General features: G+C 51.6%; 1 protein-coding gene across 1 annotated transcript; it reads left to right on the top strand.

The window, feature by feature from the left end:
- Positions 1 to 346: 346 nt before the first annotated feature.
- On the top strand, positions 347 to 22,262 carry LOC123086789 (glycosyltransferase family 92 protein Os08g0121900). The gene is made up of 7 exons (XM_044508591.1): positions 347 to 3,007; positions 3,107 to 3,234; positions 3,581 to 3,639; positions 3,897 to 4,032; positions 4,229 to 4,357; positions 4,445 to 4,582; positions 21,961 to 22,262. Exon 1 carries the CDS (start codon positions 1,041 to 1,043, stop codon positions 2,829 to 2,831), a length of 1,791 nt encoding a protein of 596 aa, XP_044364526.1. The 5' UTR covers positions 347 to 1,040; the 3' UTR covers positions 2,832 to 3,007; positions 3,107 to 3,234; positions 3,581 to 3,639; positions 3,897 to 4,032; positions 4,229 to 4,357; positions 4,445 to 4,582; positions 21,961 to 22,262.
- Positions 22,263 to 22,322: the final 60 nt, after the last annotated feature.

Consider the following 22,322-nt stretch of genomic DNA (forward strand, 5'->3'; position numbering starts at 1 on the left):
CAGCGGCGCGCGGAACCTCGTCGCCAGCGCTGGCCGGCTGCTCCTGCCTCCGCCACCCTCCCCTGGCTCCGCGGACCTCCTACACCCACCCCCGCAACCTCCACCGTCCTCCCCCGCTCGCCCGCCACTGCGCCACGACCTCCCTTGCTTGCCACCGACGGCCGCTGCTCACCCCACTCCCCTGGATCGGCTCCGGCGACCTGAAGGTACCTGATCGGCCGTCCTCGCCTGCTCCGGCCGGCGGGCTCCCTTGCCTGACTCGGCCCCGGCGACCTCGACGGCACCGCCCTTCTCCGGCGACCACACCGGCTGGTCCTGCTCCAACGATCGAGTCACGCCGGTACTGTCACGCCCCTGTCCCTGCTGCTTGTGTTGCTGATTTTTTGGTATTGATTGAAGTCGCTGCGTGATTCAGTCAATTCCTTCATCAGATTTCATCACCAATTGGACGGATTTGGTTATATCGGCATGAATCACTTTGGATTTTTTGAGGGAGGGAGTGTATCCCTGTACCTATCTCTTCGGTTTTGTCCCTGAAAAAAAAGTTTTTAATCGAAAATTGGGGCGAAACATGCTGAACGCCGTATACGTACTGAACTCTACCGTATACGTATTCGGGCCCAGACTAAATAAAATGTTGACTTTATTATCGAGAAAGAAAAAAAAATCCAGCAACGTGACATAGAACCAGCCTGATCTTGATAGCGTGCGAGAAAAAAAAAGAGATCGACGCTCGACCACGGCCCACGGGCAGACCCGAAGGAACAGCTGGCGTCGAACCCAAACCTCGCTGCCTCGGTCGGTCGGTAGCCTGTACACCCTATACGTAGAAAATAAGCTACCGTATGCGTAGAAAATACGCTACCGTATGCGTAGCGAACACGCTACCATATACGTACCGTAGTCGGACCCGATACACCGTATAATACAGGTCGTCGACGCCCTAATTTGGCAAAAGCTTTTCCGCGCAATCGATCGCAGAGTTTTCGCGCGAACAAGAAACCTCCAGCTCCCCGCTCCGCTCGAATCGCCCCGTCGCCATGGCGCATCACCGGCGCCGCAGCTGCCTGCGCCGTGTCCTCACCATCGCCGGCGGTGTGTCGGCCGGCCTCCTCCTGCTCGCCGGCGGCCATACCTACGCCCACGGCCAGCTCTTCTCGCCGGGCTTGCTGCCCCTCGGCCTCGGCGCCGACTGCTCGCCGTCCTTCGCCCCGCCCCCCTTCGCCCCGCCGCCCTTCGCCCCGCCGCCCTTCGCCCTCTCGCCGCTGCCACCCTACCTCCTGTCAGACTTGGAGGCCGACGCCTCACCGCCGCAGCCGGAAGCCAACCTCCCGCGGCGCCTTCTGCCCATCCACCGCTCGCCGCCCTGCCTCCCCTCGAACTCGGAATCGGGGGCCGACCGCTCGCCGCCGCAGCACGACGACGCGGATGCTGTCTTGCTCCCGGACTGGGAGGTTCTTGTCCTGACTGACGCTGAGCCTGGCGCCAAGGCGACGTGCGCCTTCCAGGGTGGAGCGTCGTCCCCGGCGAGCGCGCTTGGGAGGCTGCCGGGGTCGGGCCGCCACGCCTACATCTGCCCAATGCCCGAGCCTGCCCGGAGCCTCCAGCCGCTCCAAGCGCCCGTGCTGCTCCCCACTTCGGCTTCCTCTGCCGATTGCCCTGGCCGCGCATTGCTGAATTGGACCGGCCGGATCGCGTTCAGCTCTGCATCTCTCGACAGTGGCCATGTTCTTGTCTTTGCAAAGGGCGTCAACCATGTTGCTGGCGGTGTCCAATGCCTGTATCGCTACTGTGGCGAGACCCATGCCGTGGTGGCCTCCTTCCCTGCCATCACGTCCGTACAGCAGGTTACCCGGTGCCCCGCTCCACCGATCCATCTGAACTCTAGGAACACAGAGTTCCGTGTCACCGTGGCAGCCACGGGCGAGGATCCAATCCCCACACTCGTGACTTATCGTCCATGGCAGAGTGAAAGTGGCTTGCCGGTGGCACCGGAAAAGAACCTGATTTGTGCATGCACTATGATTCACAATGTCTCAAAGTTTCTTCGCGAATGGGTGCTGTATCATGCCGCTGTCGGGGTGGACCACTTCATCCTGTACGACAATGGAAGTAAGGATGACTTGGCAGATCAAGTTGCCCAGTTGAGGTCAGCCGGAATCAGCATCTCCACCGTGCCTTGGCCGTGGATCAAAATGCAGGAAGCCGGCTTCTCCCATTGTGCCGCAACGCACCAGAGCTCTTGCAAGTGGATGGCCTTTATTGACGTCGACGAGTTCGTTTTTTCGCCCAACTGGGAACGATCTGAGAAGCCGTCAAAATCGATGCTTGAGGCGATTGTTCAGGTTGATCCAGATGTCGGGCAGGTACATCTGTGGTGCTTTGATTTTGGCCCCTCTGGCCAAACATCACACCCACAGGAGGGCGTCATCCAAGGATACACATGCCGTCTGAAGAGGTTTCTGAGGCACAAATCGCTGGTTCTGCTTGCTGCAGTGGACCATTCTTTGGAGAATGCAATTCACCACTTCACACTGAAGGCTGGTTTCAAAAGTATACGGAGCATGCAGGCACGTGTGAACCATTATAAGTACCAGGCATGGACCGAGTTCAAGCATAAGTTCAAACGACGAGTGTCTGCCTACGTGGCTGACTGGAGAGATCCAATCAACCTTGAGTCCGCTGACCGGGCCCCCGGCTTAGGCGTTGATGGAGTCGAACCGGTTGATTGGGCGCAAAGGTATTGCGACATCAAGGATAACCTGCTTCAGAAATTGAGCTCAAGATGGTTCGGTAATGGATTGGGAAGTCCGGGATCTCAGGATACTTAGGCTTGGCAGTATCTGTAACCTGCGACTGTCTAGAAGGATCCAGAGGTATTAGAGATGGAACTGTAATCTAGTTTAAACCTGTCTCCTTGCCTCCCAAGATCAATCTAGATACCAATCTGTACATCGCTTGCCACGTTCGGCACCTATAAATAAACATCACGCGGCCTCCAATGGAGGTAGAGACGCTTCCACAATTCTCACATGGTATCACGAGTCATCTTCCTCTTTTAGCAATTCATCTACATTCATCTGATTATGGCGAGCTCTTCCTCCAGCTGTAGCATTTCATCGACACCGCCACCACCATCTTGGAGGAATTTCTGTCCAGCGCTGACAAGGATGGAAGCAGCACTGACAAATCCTTTCATAAGGTTCACAGGATGGCAGTTTAAGTTTGTTGAAGGTATTTTTTTGGATTGGTTTCTTGCTCTTCGGCTATTCTCTTAAAATGCTTGGCCGGATTCCGTTGATAGTTAATATATCAATAACTTTAACTCTTCAAGAATTATAATGGAGTATTTTCTAGGTTGTCTTGATCTAGAGCTTCTATCGCCTCTTCAACAATTTATTGGCATAAACTTTTACCTGAAGCTGCCCATCAAATATCTATTCCTAATAGTACTTATACCTGACATCTGTCATGTGTACTGCATACTGTTTGGTACGCTGTCCACTTATCCAGGATTCCATGGTCTGCAGTAATAGTGGATTTGTATTAGTGGAAGCATTATCTAAGTGATATTTTTCAGGTTTGGTATCACTTCTGCTCCAGGTAGGACATCTTTGAGCAGGACACCATGCACAAAAGGTAATAACTGAGAATTCATGGGCAATGTAAAATTTCAGCATGATATTTTCAGGCAGTTGTTACTTGAGTGTCAGACATTTTCTGTGTTCTTGTTTTGTTCTTTTTGTTTGGAATTAATGATTTATCCAATGCTGCACATTGCATGCACGCCGCAAAAAAAAGCTTCATCTGATTTTGCTAAATGTTCTTTCTTACTGAACTAGCTTCAGGACGGATGGCAGGTTTGCTAACAATTTGATCTTTTTTGTGCATTGCAGGTTTGGTACTAATTTCTTGAAAAAATCGTGCTTTTTGCAGCACCATCCTGTTGAGCCATGAGATTTGAACCAATGAATTCAGATAACATATACCATGTTTATGGATCACTACATGTTCCATTGGAAGTGGAACAATGTGAGATTCCTTTTTTAGTAATCATCTGAACACAGGTTTCATGCTTTTCTGAAATATTCCGTGCCACACATTGTATATTCGCTGCAAACTTCTAAAAAAACTTCTTATTTTTGTTGCTAAATGTTCTCTCTTACTAAACTAGCTTCAGGACAAACAGCAGGTTTGCTAATCATTTGATCCCTTTTGTGCATTGCAGGTTTGCTACTTAATTCTCAAAAAAATCGTGCTTTCGCATCACCATCCTGTGGAACCACGAGGCCTGATCCAATTATTTCAGAGAACATGTACTATGTTTATGGATCACTACATGTTCTGGTGGAACAAGGTGAGATCCTTTTCAGTAACCATTTCATTTGAACACGCATCATGCTTTTCCGAATATAACTGAACATCTATATTTTTAAATTGCAAGTCAGCACCTCCTCGTTTGATTGCTATGGACTTCCTTATTACTACATTATTACTCCAGGGTTTGCTAAGGTTCTATTTTAATCATACGATGAGCATGGGGTCCACAACATACTCACATAGTTACAAATCTGAAGCACTGGTTAGTTTTTTGGCTTGCAGTATGAATCAGAACTGGGTACTTTTATCTGTTACGAATAATTTAAATATATTTTTAGTGACCTTGTGTGCTTTTATAAAAATCTGAAGGTGGTCATGATTAGGCTGACCAGTAGGCTTTTCTTCTGTGTGAACAGAAGAAGGAAGATGGTACCTAACAGAACCAAAGTAATTGATTCTTTATGTACATTCGTAGAAATAAAACAGAATAGATAAAAGACGTTTTTGCAGTTTAATAAAGTAATTGATTCTTTATATTTTGGTTACAGGGGTAGTAGTTCTGACATCATTTTGGAAATAGCATCCAGTTACTTCCCTTTTTTCTTACCATGTGCTTGCAGAGTAGTTCTGATATCATTTTGTAAATAGCATTCAGGTAGTCATGGCGAGTTTTCTATGATCCAAATAAGAGGACACTTGCCTTTGTTTTAACATACAGATTAAATGTTCATAAGTATACTATTCTGATTGGTTAGTCAATGTATAGATAATAGTTTGGTGCATGCCGACTCTTATTCTCTTATCCTTTCTTAAGGAGCACTTCTAAGAGCAACTCCAACGCGCCGACCCAAACAGACGCGCGCTTTGTCCGCTTTTCGTCCGTTTGGGTCGGCCGCCCGCTCGGCGTCCGCCCCGTTTTACGTGCGCGACCCTTTTCATGTCCGCCCATAAATTTTAAAAGGCCCGCGGCTGTAGATTATGCCAGTGGCCATCCCATCGCCCGGAGTTCATGCCGGCGCCATGCCAGCGGCCGGCATACAATGCCAGCGCCATGCCAACGGCCGGCATACAATGCCAGCCTCCAAAAAAGCCACCACACAGTTCATGTTGGCGCACTTGCCAGCGGCCGACACACATGCGAGCACAAAAAAGGGCGGGAGTTCGACCACGCCATCTTGGTCGTGGTCATGCCAGCACACTTGCCGGCATATAAAAAAAGGATGGCGTTCTCCGCCATAGATCACCCGTTGTCGAACTTGAGCATGTCGGCCTGCATCTTCTCGAACCATGGCCTCTTCCTCGGCGACACGGTGTTCAAGTCCACCTTCATGATTTCCACCCTCGTCATCATGCTAGCGAGTGCCACTTCTTTTGCCTTGGTCTTGGCATTGGCGGCCACGATCTTGAACATCTTGGCTTGCTTCTCTGCCTCCATCTCAAGCATCTTGGCTTGCTTCTCCGCATCAAGCTCAAGCATCCTCCTTTTGATCTCCATGAAGGCGTTCATTTGCTCTTCCTTGTCTTGCCGATGCTTCTCCTCGCTTGTGTCCTTCTTGCTCATCATGCCCTCCAAAGTGGCATGCAAGGCAATCGACGCCACATCGTGCTTGTCCTCCTTCTTGGAGTTGGTCTTCCCCCACGGCCGTGGCTTCTCGCCCTCCCCAAGCTCCTCGACGGCTTCTCCCCCCCCCCCCCCCCCCCACACGCGCCTTGGCGGCGGTATATTGAGCCTTAAACTTCTCCTCCCCATTGATGACCATCCAGCAATGGGAGACGTTGAAGGACTTGTCGTCATGTTGCCTCCACAGCTTGGAATGCCTACAAATGAATAGCATGCAAGCATATGGGCAAATGGACATGCAAGCATAACGAAAACGGATACGAAGAGGGGCGCATGTATACCATATCTTTCATGCCGATGCCGCTCACGGGGCGTGCCCGGATGCTCTCAAGGGTGGCGCAAAACTTGTTACACTCTTGTTGTATCACCCTCCATCGGTTCAAGAGAGACACCCACCCACGCTTGCTCTCCATTTTGTACAGCGCAAACTTCTTGCGTTCATGGTACTCACGATGAACACGAAGCCAAAAGGCCTTTTGCTCGGCTGAAAGGATCGATATGGTTGACTAGAGGGGGGGGGGGGGTGAATAGGCAACTAACAATTTTAGCTTTTCTTTACCAAATTAAACTTAGCATCAAAATAGGTTGCCTAGATATGCAATTAGGTGAGCAACCTATATGATGCAACAACAACTAGCACACAAGCAAGCAAGGGATACAACACAATATAAGCTTGCACAAGTAAAGGTAAGAGATAACCAAGAGTGGAGCCGGTGGAGACGAGGATGTGTTACCGAAGTTCCTTCCCTTTGAGAGGAAGTACGTCTACGTTGGAGCGGTGTGGAGGCACAATGCTCCCCAAGAAGCCACTAGGGCCATCGTATTCTCCTCACGCCCTCACACAATGCGAGATCCCGTGATTCCACTATTTGTGCCCTTGAAGGCAACGACCGAACCTTTACAAACAAGGTTGGGGCTATCTTCACAACCTAATTGGAGGCTCCCAATGATACCGCAGAGCTTTGCCACAATGGAATGTGGCTCTGAGGTGACCTCAACCGTCTAGGGTGCTCAAACACCCAAGAGTAACAAGATTCACAAGGGATTAGTGGGGGGAATCAAATTTCTCTTGGTGGAAGTGTGGATCAGGGCCTTCTCAACCAATCCCTAGAAAATCAACAAGTTTGATTGGCTAGGGAGAGAGATCGGGCGAAAATGAGCTTTGGAGCAACAATGGAGCTTGGGGGAAAAGAGGTAGGTCAACTTGGAGAAGACCTTCTTTTATAGTGGGGGAACTAATCCAACCGTTACCCCCCCTTCAGCTCGCACAGAGCGGTACTACCGCAGAGATTGAGAGCAGAAGACACAGGGGGAGAACGGGAGAGAAAAAGAGGGTATGTGCGACACTAGTAGCAGTGGTAGCCGCGGTACTACCGCTCACGGGCGGTACTACCGCTGCTACTGCCACTACTACTGCCGCACAACCCGACACGAGAAAAGACCTCCTCGAATCGAGGCGGTAGCGGTGCCGAACCAGGACGGTACTGCCGCCGATGCACCCAAGCGGTACTACCGCTGTAGGACAGCGGTACTACCGCGCTGGCGGCGGCACTACCACTATCTCCTCACAATCTCCACTTCCGTTGAAACAACAAACTCCAAGGAGAGGAAAGGAGCTGGACATGCAAAAATGACGTGTACGTGTTGATTCCACCCTAGCCTTTCCATTGCGGACCCCCTCTTGATAGTACGGTGGCTCCTACGACTCAAGTCCACCAAAACAACGAAAGAGACTACACCGTCTTCACTTAAAGCTCCGAGGGGAAAGAATCGTCTCGTGCCAAGGAATGAATCTTTGAAATACTCAACGCACACGATTAGTCCGCAAAAACATTGTCATTAATCACCAAAATTACTTAGAGAGAGACATGCCCTAACAATCTCCCATTTTTTTGGTGGATTGATGACAACACGGGATTTGCACAAAGGAATGACAAGAGAATAAGTGAATCCCAGAGACTACAAAATATAGACGGGCTCCCCCTAAATGTGTGCACTTAAATAGAAGTGCCTTTGGATGCAAAGTACACACATTAGGATCAACACTCCCCCTATATTTTATAGTCTGACAACATTCGCATCAAAGATGAGACATATATGAGCTAGGATGCAATAGAGTAGCAAGTGAGCAAAGTAGACATATGAGATAAGCATGAACTCACAAACTACTAAAGTACTCGACATACAGAGATAATAATAGGATAGGGTAGCATGTCTCACACCATATGATAGGGTACCAGGTCTCATGAGCACAAACCAAACCAAAAGCAAATGACGAGAAAAGAGTTTGCGAGAGAGAAAGACAAGGCAAATGAGACACACTTGCAACTCGACAATGACAACGACAAATCCCTAAACTCTCTCCCCCTTTGGCAGCGAGATACCAAAAGGGCAAAGAGTGCTGCTACGATCACAGGTGATAGCATAACTGATGATCTCCGTCATCACATCCCCGCGTGATCGGCCCCTCCTCCGTCATCGGCAGGGGGCTGCTCGGTGTCTGAGTCTGTCCATGGGCAGTGCTGTTGAACCCACTCATCGGTGATCTTGCCCTCAGTTCCGCTGGCAACTGTTGTACCTAACTGACGCATGAGCTCCTTGTGACGGCTCCTGGCCTTCTTCTCAGACACATGAGCCATATACTGTCCATCAGACTCCATGCAGAAAAGTTTCTTCATCTTGCGCTTGAGCTTCTTTGCCCATGAGGGCGCCGCTCCAGAGGGCTCATAATCCTCATCATCATCAGCATCGGCCTCTGCCTCGACCTCGTCAACTCCAGACGGAATCCCAGACTTCGGAACCGAAGTGCCCCAGTTCTCCTTCTTCCTCAGACGCTTGATCTCATGAGGGATCAACTCGCCAGTCTCCAGCACGACAGCAGGAAAAGTGTGCTCCCAAGCCTTCTCAGTAAGCAACATGAGAAAAGGCCCATAGATGGGGCACTTGCGCTCGGAGATAGCGGAGAGAAGCTTAGACCACATGACATGAGAGATATCCAAGGACTCGCCATTTTTTTCTTCCTTCTCATGCTGACAGAAAAGTAACATGTCCACGAGAAACGAGTAACCATATCCAAGTTCCCAATGCGTGGGAAAAGAGTCTCCCTGAAGATGCGATGAATGATGTCCAGGTAGACATGCAGCTCATACGTCTCCTTCTGCGTCTCGGGGTTAATCTTCATAGTGCAGAACGGCCAGAGAGCTTGCTTGTGAATAGAAGTTGTCTTCTGGTGAGGACGAAAGCCAACCGGGTTCTCAAGCCCTTGATCTTCAATCCCAAACAATTCCATGAACGCCTTTCATTTGACAGACAGAAGTTTGCCATTAGTCATCCAAGTCAAGGTCCTTTCCGCATCAGTGCCCAGATGAACCGTGGCAGAAAATTGAGCCACCAAATCCGCATCAAAGTCCTTGTTGAACTCCATGATCCTGAGAATATTCAGCTGAGTACACATCTGCAGCGCTTCGCCAAAGTAGGTAGGATCCTTCTCCATATAGGCAATGTCGATGGAGCGGACATCAACATAAAGATTCTTCTTCGCTTTGATCACATCAAAATAGATTGCCCACTGAAACCGGTTCCAGAACGGGCAGTTAACCAAAGTGGGTTCTTCATCTTCCGCATATGGGTTGCGCCGGCGCCTTTCCCAGAACTCCTTTGCAGTCATCTTTGTCACAGACTTGGCCCTAGGCTTGGGCTTGTTCGCAACAATCTTCTTGGGCTGAGAAGGAGGAGGCACACTTGAGGAAGCAGCCCCTGACTCGGAAGTGCGATAGCGCTTTGAAGTAGAACGCCCGGGGTTGACACGGCGGACAGGTTGCTCTGAAGGGCCATCACCTGGAACCAAACACACGAACGCAAGAAACAACACGAAAGAACGAGCATAAGCCACTAGAGAAAGCAACAAGGATCAATAGTTGGTACGGGTATGATGGAAGTTGGCCTCCAGCGGTAGTACCGTGCTCAGGCAGCGGTAGTGCCGCTCAAGCGGTAGTACCGCTCCAGGCGGGGAACGGCGGTTCCTCTACTGCCGCTGCCAAATCCGGTATTGTCGGGATGCCAAGTTCAAAAATAGACCTACCAAACATCAATCCAAATGGTCTAGAATCCTTCACCATCCTACTCAAGCCTCGATTTGGCCAAAAGTCGAAGAATGCAAAGCCTATTGCCCCTAAAGACTAGATCTGAAACCTAGAAGCAAAGAGAAAGAGATCGGGGGCAATACCAGCATTCATGTCTAGAGGAAGGTGTGGGGATTGATCCCACCGGAGGAAAAGGTGAAAGATGGCTCGAAGGAGGCGGCCCACCCGCGGCGAGTTTGTTGCTGGTGCACGAAGAGGACGAGAGGGTCGAGTGAATGGGCGTGGGGGAGAAATAAACTCCCTGTGCCCCAACATAACCCCCTAGTCCCGCCTCGCAGCGGTAGTACCGCTCGGGCGGGCGGTAGTACCGCTTGATGTTTATCAGCAGTAGTACCGTGCGCCTCCAGCGGTAGTACCGTCCAGCCAAAAACTCGAAGACACAATAGAAAAAGGCTTAGCTCAAGCAACAAGAATACACGAAGAGGCGAGGGAGCAAACACAAAGGCAGAAAAACGCCCATGAGAGGACAAGAACCAAAAACCACACAACTCTCAAAGAGAGGGCGGTGGCCGAGGCCACCTATGTTTGAGTCAAATGATATGGCACCGCGAAGATTTTAACCTTGGGCCCATGACCAAAACTCGTTTTGAAGCACAAGTACCATAAAAATGGCTAATGTGAAAGACGTGATCAATTTATGCATAATGGGGGGAGGAAGAGTTCATTGAGAGAACAATACTCCCCCTATGTCCATGCCTACACCTAAACAAGACATCAAGATGAGTATGGTGGGGTGTGCAAAGGTTCAAGCCACATTGCTCAAATCAATGATATTTAGCTCATGCCTTAACTCACGAAATCTTGCTTCATCCAAGGGCTTCGTGAAAATATCTGCAAGGTTATCATGAGTGTTGACATAGTTGAGCTCGATCTCCCATCGCCTAATATGATCTCGGATGAAGTGATGCCGAATCTCAATATGCTTCGTCTTGAAGTGTTGCACCGGGTTGAGAGAAATCTTGATGGAACTTTCATTGTCACACCAAAGAGGCACTTTGTCACAAATGACATCGTAATCCTTTAAAGTTTGCCTCGTCCATAGAAGTTGAGCACAACAACTACCGGTGGCCACATACTCCGCTTCGGTGGAGAGAGAGACACGCAACTTTGCTTCTTAGAAGTCCAACTCACCAAAGAGCAACCGAGAAATTGGCACCCTCCAGAAGTTGACTTCCTATCCACTTTGTCTCCCGCCCAATCCGAGTCCGAAAAGCCCACAAGATTGAAGTTAGCTCCTCTTGGGTACCATAAGCCAAAGTTTGGGGTATGAGCTAAATATTGAAAGATTCACTTGACCACCACATAGTGGCTTTACTTAGGTGCGGTTTGAAACCGTGCACAAATTCCCACGCTCAACATGATATCCGATCTAGATGCACAAAGGTAAAGCAAGGAGCCAATCATGGAACGATATACCTTTTGATCCACCGCTTTACCATTGGAATCTATGTCAAGTTGGCATTTGACGGGCATAGGAGTGGAAGCCGGCTTGACATCACTTAGCTTGAATCTCTTGAGCATGTCTTGAGTGTATTTGGCTTGGTTGATGAAGGTTCCTTCTCTTTTTTGTTTGATTTCGAACCCGAGAAAGAGCTTCAACTCTCCCATCATGGACATCTTAAACTTCGAGGTCATGAGAGCAGCAAACTCCTCATTGAAAGCTTTGTTAGGAGAACCAAAAATAATATCATCAACATATAGTTGGCATACAAACAACTCCCTTTTGACCTTCTTAGTAAAAAGAGTGGGGTCGATTTTCCCAATTTCATACCCACGATCTTGCAACAACTCGGTAAGGTGCTCATACCACGCACGTGGGGCTTGTTTAAGGCCATAGAGTGCCTTATCGAGTCGGTACACATGATTGGGGAACTCGGGATCCTCAAACCCCGGGGGTTGTTTGACATACACCAACTCATTAATAGGACCATTAAGAAAAACACTCTTCACATCCATTTGTTGCAACTTGAAGTTATGATGAGAAGCATAAGCAATCAACAAACGAATGGATTCAAGGCGAGCAACGGGAGCAAATGTTTCACCGTAGTCGATACCCTCGACTTGGGAGTAGCCTTGTGCTACCAAACGAGCCTTGTTGCGAACGATAATCACATGAGCATCTTACTTGTTCTTGAATATCCACTTGGTTCCAATGACATTATGGTTCTCCTTTGGCCTTGGCACCAATCTCCACACCTTGTTGTGCTCAAAGTTGTTGAGTTCTTCATGCATGGCATTAAGCCAATCCGGATCCTCGAGCGCCTCATAGACTTTTTGGGGTTCAACACAAGAGATAAATGCGTGATGTTCACAATAGTTTACTAATTGTCTATGAGTGCTTACCCCCTTTCTTAAGCTTCCAAGCAAATTTTTCATGAGATGATCTTTGGTAGTGAGCTTGGATGCAATCTTGGCGGCACGACGCTCCAATTCCTCCTAAAGAGAGAGTTGAGGAGCGGTAACTTGATCATCTTGAGCGTCGTCTTGAGCTTGTTCATCTTGAGTGTCGTCTTGAGCTTGTTCTTGATCTTAAGCTTGCTCTTGATCTTGAACTTGCTCGGTGGTAAGAACTTGACCTTGGGTATCACTTGGTGGTTCACCACCATGTTGAGGTTGATCTTGCCCTTGATCTTGTTCATTTGGTTGATGGCCTTCACTTTGTTCTTCGGAAGCGTGTAGGTCTTGGGTTGGTGATGGTTCCACTTGAGTGGAACATTGTCCTTCTCCTTCGGCCACAAGGGGTTCCTCAATGGGTAGGATATAGCCAACACCCATTCTTCTTATGACTTGGGGAGGAATTTCATCACCTACATCACAAGTACCACTTTGCTCCACTTGGAAGCCATTATTCTCATCAAACTCCACGTTACACGTCTCCTCAATGAGTCTGGTGGACTTGTTGAGGACACGCTAAGCATGACAGTTTGTAGCATAACCACAAATATGCCCTCATGAGCTCTAGCCTCAAATTTATACAAACGAACACATTTCTTAAGAATGAAACACTTACAACCGAACACCCGAAAGTACTTGAGGTTGTGCTTGTTGCCGGTAAGTATCTCATATGGAGTCTTGTTCAAGTCTTTGCGGAGATAGAGCCGATTGGATGCATGACAAGCGGTGTTGATGGCTTCGGCCCAAAAGTTGTACGGAGACTTGAACTCCGCCATCATGGTCCTTGCCGCTGATGGATAAGTCTGTGTACTAGGGTCCTTGTGGGGCTGCAGCACATGGTCCTTGTGGCAGTTAGGAGGATAAAGTCCTGGACCATCAAGGACTGGCTGTTAGGATAGAGTTCTGTTCTTGACCATCAAGGACTGTCAGTTAGCATCTTAGACTAGCATCTTAGACTAGCATCTTAGACTGGCATCTTAGCAGCATCTTAGCATATGCCTTGGCTGGCTAGCAGCCTATAAATATGTATCCCCAACCCCTCAGGTTGGCATGGCATTGTGTGAGAAATAAACCAACGAAAATTGTCCCAACTCTCCTAGTGTCATCCACAGCTATCAATGCTCAGGCTGAAAGGTCTAACAAGTGGTATCAGAGCCTCGTTAACCTGCACCCTGAGCATTTCCTGTGAGCAGCCCAAGTCGGTAGCAGCAGCTGCTCCGTCTGCCTCTGGTTACCTTCCTCCCTCCGGACTGTCGAGCAGCAGCTCGTCTTCATCAGCCTCCTCTTCACGCAACAGCCCCCCTGCAGCGAGCCATGTCTGCAGGTCGCTCTCAGCACACGGCTACCTCGAGCATGCGGCGCCGGCAAGAGGCCGAGCGCGCCGTGGCAGAGGAGCGTGAGCGAGCGGCTATAGCAGCGGCTGCTGCGGCGGCAAGAGTGTCGAGGCTGGCTGCAGCGGAGCTGGCAGCAGCCAGAGCGGAGGTAGAAGCAGCCAGGGCAGAGGTAGAAGCAGCAACAGCAGAAGCAGCCCGTGAGGCTACGGCGGATGCCAAGGCACTCCGCGGCAGCCCCGGCAGCTCCAGCAGCTCCGCGCCTGCGGACGACGGCGCCGACGCAGATCGCGCCAAAGTGGCGCAGGAGCGGACGGCGCAGTGGGCAGCCGAGCACGCCCGCACTCCAGGTGGAGGCGCGCACCGCGACGGCGGCTGCAACGACCAGGACCGCGGCCTCTACGAGGTCCGGACTGTGGTCAAGGATGTTGGTTCCAGTGTTGGGTGGCCTACCCTCACTAAAACCAACTACGTCGAGTGGGCCGGGATCATGAAGGTCAGGCTCCAGGTGCGGCGCATGTGGGAGGCAGTCCAGGACAGCAACGTCGACCACCTAGAGGATCGACGGGCGCTGGACGCCCTCATCGCCGCAGTCCCTCCCGAGATGCAGTTCTCGCTTTCCAACAAGCGGACTGCCAAGGAGGCTTGGGACGCCATCGCCGCAGCACGCATAGGCAGCGACCGTGCTCGCAAGTCCACCCTGCAGGCACTTCGTAAGGAGTGGGAGAACCTGGGCTTCAAGCCAGGTGAGGACGTTGATGACTTTGCTCTCCGTCTCAACACTCTGCTGCAGAAGATGGTGAAGTTTGGCGATGCCACCTACACCGAGGAGAGAGCTGTCGAGAAGCTTTTTCGGTGCATTCCCGAGAAGTACAAGCAGATGGCTCGCTCGATCGAGTCGTTGCTGGACCTCTCCACGATGACGATCGAGGAGGCGATAGGTCGACTCAAGGTCGTCGACACCGACGAGCCACAGCCCCCCTCGGGGCCCATCACCACCGGCGGGAAGCTGCTCCTAACTCGGGAGCAGTGGGATCCCAGCCTTGGTGACAAGAAGAAGGGGGAGCCTTCCTCCTCGACGGGCGGCCGCAAGCATGGCAAGCAGCGTAAGGCGCGAAGAGGCCCCCCGGGCAGGGCACAAGGACGTGCCGAAGGTGACGCCCGCGGAGGCGCCAAGGACGGCGCCGCTGGCAAGCCCAGGCCGGCACAAGACAACAGTTGCCACAACTGTGGCCGGTTTGGCCATTGGGCCAATGAGTGTCGGCAACCACGACAAGGCCAGGCTCACGTCGCACAGGCGAAGGAGGAGGAGACGGCTCTGTTCATGGCACATGCAAGCATTGAGCTACCCTCGGCGACTCCAGTCGCAAAGGCTTTCATCCACCTCGATGAGCCAAAAGCACACGCTCTTCTCGGCGATCGCTCCGGGAAGGACAAGGCTACGGGGTGGTGCCTCGACACCGGCGCCACCCACCACATGACCGGTCGAAGGGAATTCTTCGCCGAGCTCGACTCCGATGCGCGAGGCTCCATCAAGTTCGGGGATGCCTCCGCTGTGGAGATAAAGGGCGTCGGCTCCGTCATCTTCACCACCAAGATGGGAGAGCACCGGCTGCTCACCGGTGTCTACTACATCCCCGCGCTAAGGAATTCCATCATCAGCTTGGGACAGCTGGATGAGAACGGCTCACGCGTGCTGATTGAGCATGGGGTCCTACGCATCTGGGATCGCCAGCGTCGCCTTCTCGCCAAGGTGCCCAGAGGTGAAAATCGACTCTACGTCCTTGATGTGCAGGTGGCACAACCGGTCTGTCTCGCTGTCCGTCGAGACGACGAGGCGTGGCGGTGGCATGAGCGCTTTGGGCACCTTCACTTTGAGGCCCTGAAGCGTCTAAGTGCCAAGGAGATGGTGCGAGGCCTGCCATGCCTCGACCATGTGGAGCAGTTCTGCGACATCTGCGTACTGACAAAGCAGAGACGACTCCCCTTTCCCCAACAGGCGAGTTTTCGGGCTAAGGAGAAGCTGGAGCTCGTGCACGGAGACCTGTGCGGCCCGGTGACGCCAGCCACACCAGGAGGTCGACGCTACTTCCTGCTGCTCGTCGACGATCTCTCCCGCTACATGTGGGTGATGATCCTCGGCAGTAAGGGAGAAGCGGCGGACGCCATCAGGCGCGCGCAGGTTGGTGTGGAGGCGGAGAGCGGCCGCAAATTGCGCGTGTTGCGCACTGACAACGGCGGCGAGTTCACGGCGGCTGAATTCGCGTCGTACTGCGCCGATGAGGGCATCCAGCGCCACTACTCCGCGCCGTACAGCCCGCAGCAAAACGGCGTCGTCGAGCGGCGCAACCAGACGGTTGTGGGGATGGCTCGGGCTCTCCTCAAGCAGAGAGGGATGCCGGCTGTCTTCTGGGGAGAGGCGGTGCTAACGGCCGTCTACATCCTCAACCGCTCTCCTACTAAGGCACTCGACGGCAGAACTCCGTACGAGGCCTGGCATGGCGGAAGCCGGCGGTCTCTCATTTGCGGATCTTTGGCTGCCTTGCGTTCGCCAAGGAGCTCGGCCACATCGGCAAGCTCGACGACAGGAGCACTCCGGGAGTCTTCATCGGCTACGCGGAGGGCTCAAAGGCCTACCGCATCCTCGACCCAAAGACACAACGTGTGCGCACAGCGCGAGACGTCGTGTTCAATGAAGGGCGAGGGTGGCAATGGGACAAGGCGGTGGACGACGGCTCGACGCCGACGTATGACGACTTCATTGTCGAGTACGCTCACTTCAAGGAAGCTGGGGGAGCAAGCAGCTCCTCTTCACCGGGCACGTCTACCCCGGCCCCCAAAACTACATCGACTCCGGCGCCTGCTACACCGACGACACCACAACCAGCGACGCCGCATACTCCAGCCCCGGCGGTCGCCACTCCGGGCTCGTCTTCATCAGCACCAGCTCACGCAGAGCACAACCCGATGAAGTTCGCTTCCCCGCTCACTCACGACGAGCGGGTCGACACATGGTATGGAGGCGAACCGCTGCGGTACCGTACGATGGATAATGTGCTCGGCGACCAGCCGGTGCCAGGACTGGTGCCACGTGACCTGGAGGCGCAGCTACAGCTCGTGTGTGAAGACGGCGAACCACGGTCCTTTGCAGAGGCCGAGAGAGACGCGGCATGGCGCGCCGCGATGAAGTTGGAGATGGATGCGGTCGAGCAAAACCGCACCTGGGAGCTTGCTGATCTCCCTCGAGGTCACCGCGCAATCACCCTTAAGTGGGTGTTCAAGCTGAAGAGGGATGGAGCCGGCGCCATCATCAAGCACAAGGCTCGTTTGGTGGCCCGAGGCTTCTTGCAGCAGGAAGGAGTCGACTTCGACGACGCTTTCGCTCCCGTGGCACGGATGGAGTCCGTGCGACTTCTCCTTGTGCTGGCTGCCCAGGAGGGCTGGCGTGTCCACCACATGGACGTTAAGTCGGCATTCCTCAATGGCGACTTGAAGGAGGAAGTCTACGTGCATCAGCCACCGGGGTTTACGATTCCCGGCCAGGAGGGCAAGGTGCTCCGCCTGCGCAAGGCTCTCTATGGCCTGCGGCAGGCACCCAGGGCGTGGAACGCCAAGCTGGACTCCACGCTGAAGAAGATGGGTTTCGAGCAGAGCCCGCATGAGGCTGCCGTCTACCGACGGGGGAGTGGAGGAAATGCCCTGCTGGTGGGCGTCTACGTTGACGACCTGGTGATCACCGGCACCAAAGATGCAGAGGTGGCGGCGTTCAAGGAAGACATGAAGGCCACGTTCCAGATGAGTGACCTGGGGCTCCTCTCCTTCTATCTAAGGATTGAGGTGCACCAGGACCACTCCGGGATCGCGCTTCGACAGTCCGCCTACGCCAAGCGCATCGTTGAGCTAGCTGGGCTCACCGACTGCCATCCAGCTCTCACTCCGATGGAGGAGAGGCTGAAACTAAGTCGCGACAGCACGACGGAGGAAGTGGATGCTACGCAGTACCGACGCCTTGTGGGGAGCCTTCGCTACCTCACTCACACACGGCCGGACTTGGCATTCTCCGTCGGCTATGTCAGTCGGTTCATGGAGCGACCAACGTCGGAACACCAGCAGGCAATGAAGAGGATCGTCCGCTACATAGCAGGGACCCTCGACCACGGCCTCCATTACCCTAGGTGCCCTGGGGCGGCACACTTCGTCGGGTACAGCGACAGCGACCACGCCGGCGACATCGACACCAGCAAGAGCACGAGCAGGATCCTCCTCTTCCTCGGCAAGTGTCTCGTGAGCTGGCAATCAGTCAAGCAGCAGGTGGTGGCCCTGTCCAGCTGTGAGGCTGAGTACATAGCGGCCTCCACCGCCTGTACTCAGGCGCTCTGGCTTGCTCGACTGCTTGGTGATCTTCTCGTTCAAGACACCAGAACGGTGCAGCTCCTGGTGGACAGCAAGTCCGCCCTGGCCCTGGCAAAGAACCCCGTGTTCCACGAACGGAGCAAGCACATCCGACTGAGGTATCACTTCATCCGCAGCTGTGTGGAAGAAGGGAGCATCGAGGCGAGCTACATCAACACCAAGGATCAGCTCGCAGACCTGCTCACCAAGCCCCTTGGGAGGGTCAAGTTCCTCGAACTTTGCTCCAGGATTGGGATGATTCAACTCTCCCACAAGACGACGTACAAGACTTAGGGGGAGAATGATGGATAAGTCTGTGTACTAGGGTCCTTGTGGGGCTGCAGCACATGGTCCTTGTGGCAGTTAGGAGGATAAAGTCCTGGACCATCAAGGACTGGCTGTTAGGATAGAGTTCTGTTCTTGACCATCAAGGACTGTCAGTTAGCATCTTAGACTAGCATCTTAGACTGGCATCTTAGCAGCATCTTAGCATATGCCTTGGCTGGCTAGCAGCCTATAAATATGTATCCCCAACCCCTCAGGTTGGCATGGCATTGTGTGAGAAATAAACCAACGAAAATTGTCCCAACTCTCCTAGTGTCATCCACAACTATCAATGCTCAGGCTGAAAGGTCTAACAGCCGCGTCCATCAACGTCCCGTTCTTCCTCTCTGCAACACCATTTTGTTGAGGGGTGTAAGGTGCGGAATATTGATGCTTGATCCCCTCATCACTAAGAAACTCATCCAAGGTATAGTTCTTGAACTCGGAGCCGTTGTCACTTCTTATTGTCAAGATCTTTGCATTGTGTTGACGTTGAGCTTCATTTGCAAAGTCGATGACGGTTTGTTGGGTCTCACTCTTCCTCTTGAAGAAATATACCCAATTGTATCTTGAATAATCATCCACAATCACCAAGCATTACTTTCTACCCCCAAGACTATCAAAGGATGAAGGCCCAATGTGACACCCTCGATTCAATCATACACTAATCATACACGTAAATGTGTACGATCAAGATCAAGGACTCACGGGAAGATATCACAACACAACTCTAGACACAAATTAAAATAATACGAGCTTTATATTACAAGCCAGGGGCCTCGAGGGCTCGAATACACAAGAGTCAGCGGAAGCAACAATATCTGAGTACAAACATAAGTTAAACAAGTTCTGCCTTAAGAAGGCTAGCACAAACATCAACGATCGAAAAGGCAAGGCCTCCTGCCTGGGAGCCTCCTAACTACTCCTGGTCGTCGACGGCCTCCACGCAGTAGTAGGCACCCTTAGTGTAGTAGTAGTCGTCGTCGTCGAAGGTGGCGCCTGGCTCCTGGGCTCCACCATCTGGTTGCAGCATCCGAGAAGAATGGAAAGAGGTGGAAAAAGGGAAGCAAAGCAACCGTGAGTACTCATCCAAAGTACTCGCAAGCAAGGATCTACACTACATATGCATCGGTATCAATAAAATGGTAGTATCTGTGGACTGAACTGCAGAATGCCAGAAGAGAAAGGGAAAGCCTAGCCTATCGAAGACTAGCATCTTCAAGTAGCTCCAAGCATCTTGCAGCATTCAGAAGAGTATAGAATAGCAGTTTATATTTCGTAAACATGTTGTAACATTAGCGCCCAGAGATCACTTCCTCGACTCCCTGTGAGGAAACAATTCCGGAGCCATCATTTTCATTACATGCCTCAACATCCAGTTCTAGTTGTATTGATCGGGATACAACTCCGAGCTTCCATTACCGTGGAGACGGCTATTCAAATAGATAGAATACTTCCATGCAGGGGTGCACCAACTTACCCAACACGCTCGATCAACTCCGGCCGGACACCATCAGGTCATGACCGGCCTCGGCCGATCAACACGCCGCAGTCCTACCTAGGCTCAATAGAGAGGCCGGCACGCCGGTCTACATCCTAAGCGCACAGGGGTCTTGGGCCCATCGCCCTTTGCACTCCTGCATGTTGCGTGGGCCCGATGAGCAGACCTAGCCTCCCTTATACAAGAGAAGGCGTTCTAGTCCAACCCGGCGCGTGCCGCTCCATCGCTGACGTCCGTTGAGCTTTCGGCTGATACATACGGCGCAGAGTGCCCATACTTATTCCCGCGTGGTGGTTAGTGTGAAAAGGCCATAGCCTACTCGGATCAAATATCCAAACCGTTAGTGTCTTGTTACTGTGCGGTAACAAGCAGAGACATGATCATGTGACCCCGTCACCCGTCTCACGGACTTGCGGCAAGGGCTAAGAATGCCCGGCCGTGCCGCGTGGAAAACTTGCGGGTATCCTTCAGATCAACCCGACTTCACATCACTCGCGGGTACCCCTCGGGGCCGACCCGATGTCATCATGGTTCTGTGGTAAGTCAAAGTAACCGTGTGTCTGAAACAGCAAGGGGGAAACCTGAGGAATCACCTTCGATGGATTCCCACTCGATGTAACAATCAAGGTGGACTTGGAGGAATCACCCTCGTTGGTCCACACTTGAGGGGTTGCACGACAGAGTCGTTATCGGGAGTGGTGAAGGAGGAACCACCCTCGATTACCACGGCCGAATAACTACACTACAAGGTTAACATCAGAAGTGTTGGCGAGGTATCACCCTCGACACTCGATAGTAACTCTGCAGAGTCGTACAACTAGGGGGGGGGGGTGATGTGCGGTGTCGGGGCCTGGACGTCGATCACGTTGATCGAGTCATCAAACATAAAGCGGGGCAACTGGGACAAGGTGGGGGTCACTGATGGATCTCTAACCAGCCTATACTAAGCAGTTTAGAATAAGCAGGTAAGGTATGAAAACAGGTAACAAAAACATGCTATGCATCAAAGTAGGATCATACAGAAAGTAGTAGCAGTTTTAATGCAAGCATAAGAGATAAGGGAATGGGCGATATTGAATGATCAATAGGGGGTTTGCTTGCCTGGAAGCTCCGTTGAGAAGGAAGGGTCGTCGTCGACGTAGTTAATCACAGTGGCACCGGCAGCGATCTCGAGGTCTACCGGAGAGAAGAGGGGGAAGAAACAATAAATATAATGCAAACAAAGTATCACAAAGCATAACATGGCAAAACGCGGTGCTAGGGGTGACCTAACGCAGTACTAGGTGCTACTGGCGAAGGGGGAAAACATCCGAGAAAGTATTCCCGGTGTTAGGCATTGTCCGACAGATGAAACGGATGGGGACGGTTCCATGTTCGCTATGCTAGGGGCACGTGACAGATGAACATAATGCGTATTCGGGATCGTCATATTTTTCTGAGCAACTTTCATGTATAAAACATTTTCATCTGAGTTACGGATTATTTTATATGATTTTTCAAAGATTTAAACAATATTTCGGAATTTTGTATTTATTTTTAATCCGAATTGACCAAGTCAATTTGACTGGTCAAATGGGGAGGTGTGGCCCACATGGCATTGACTAAACCTAAACAAATAAATAAAATCTAACTTAGTTAAAAGGGGGGCACATGTCATCTATACATTTGACTAGTAAACAAATAAGCTAACCTAATCTAACTAATTAGGGCCGGCCCCATACATGTCATCTACTCCCTCCGTCCGAAAATACTTGTCATTGAAATTGATATATCTAGATGTATTTTAGTTCTAGATACATCCATTTTCATCGATTTTGATGACAAGTATTTCCGGACGGAGGGTATGCGAGCAAATTAATTTACTTCGGACATCCACCACAATAAGCTCAGTAATTTTAGTTCATATTCTGATGACAGTTATCTGTTTGCAAACAGGTGCATAGCCTTGTGCTAGGTAGTGACAGTCCTCTTCTGGATGTACTTCGGGCTGTACTACTTCCTCGACAAGTTCGCCGGCGACACGTGCACGGCCCTCGAGGAGTACCAGCTGAACCCCAAGAACAGTATGCTGGGCGCCATCATACCCTGCAGCGAGAAGATGTCCGGCAGCGTCATCCTGCACGATGTTGGTGCAGGCATACACGACATCATAGACCAGGTACTCCAAAAGTAACGAAGGAAAAGGAGACGGTGCCATCGATGATTTTCTTGACAGATGCCATCTTGTGTCTGTCATGCTTATCATTCTTCTTGCAGTTTTTGCCATGTAAGTTTCAGCTCGGCGGTAGTTCTATCAA

The sequence above is a fragment of the Triticum aestivum genome, chromosome 4A (assembly GCF_018294505.1).
Source record: "Triticum aestivum cultivar Chinese Spring chromosome 4A, IWGSC CS RefSeq v2.1, whole genome shotgun sequence".
Lineage (NCBI taxonomy): Eukaryota > Viridiplantae > Streptophyta > Magnoliopsida > Poales > Poaceae > Triticum > Triticum aestivum.

Coding starts and splice junctions, on each gene's coding strand:
- LOC123086789 (XM_044508591.1), top strand. CDS start 1,041: ATGGCGCATCACCGGCGCCGCAGCTGCCTGCGCCGTGTCCTCACCATC.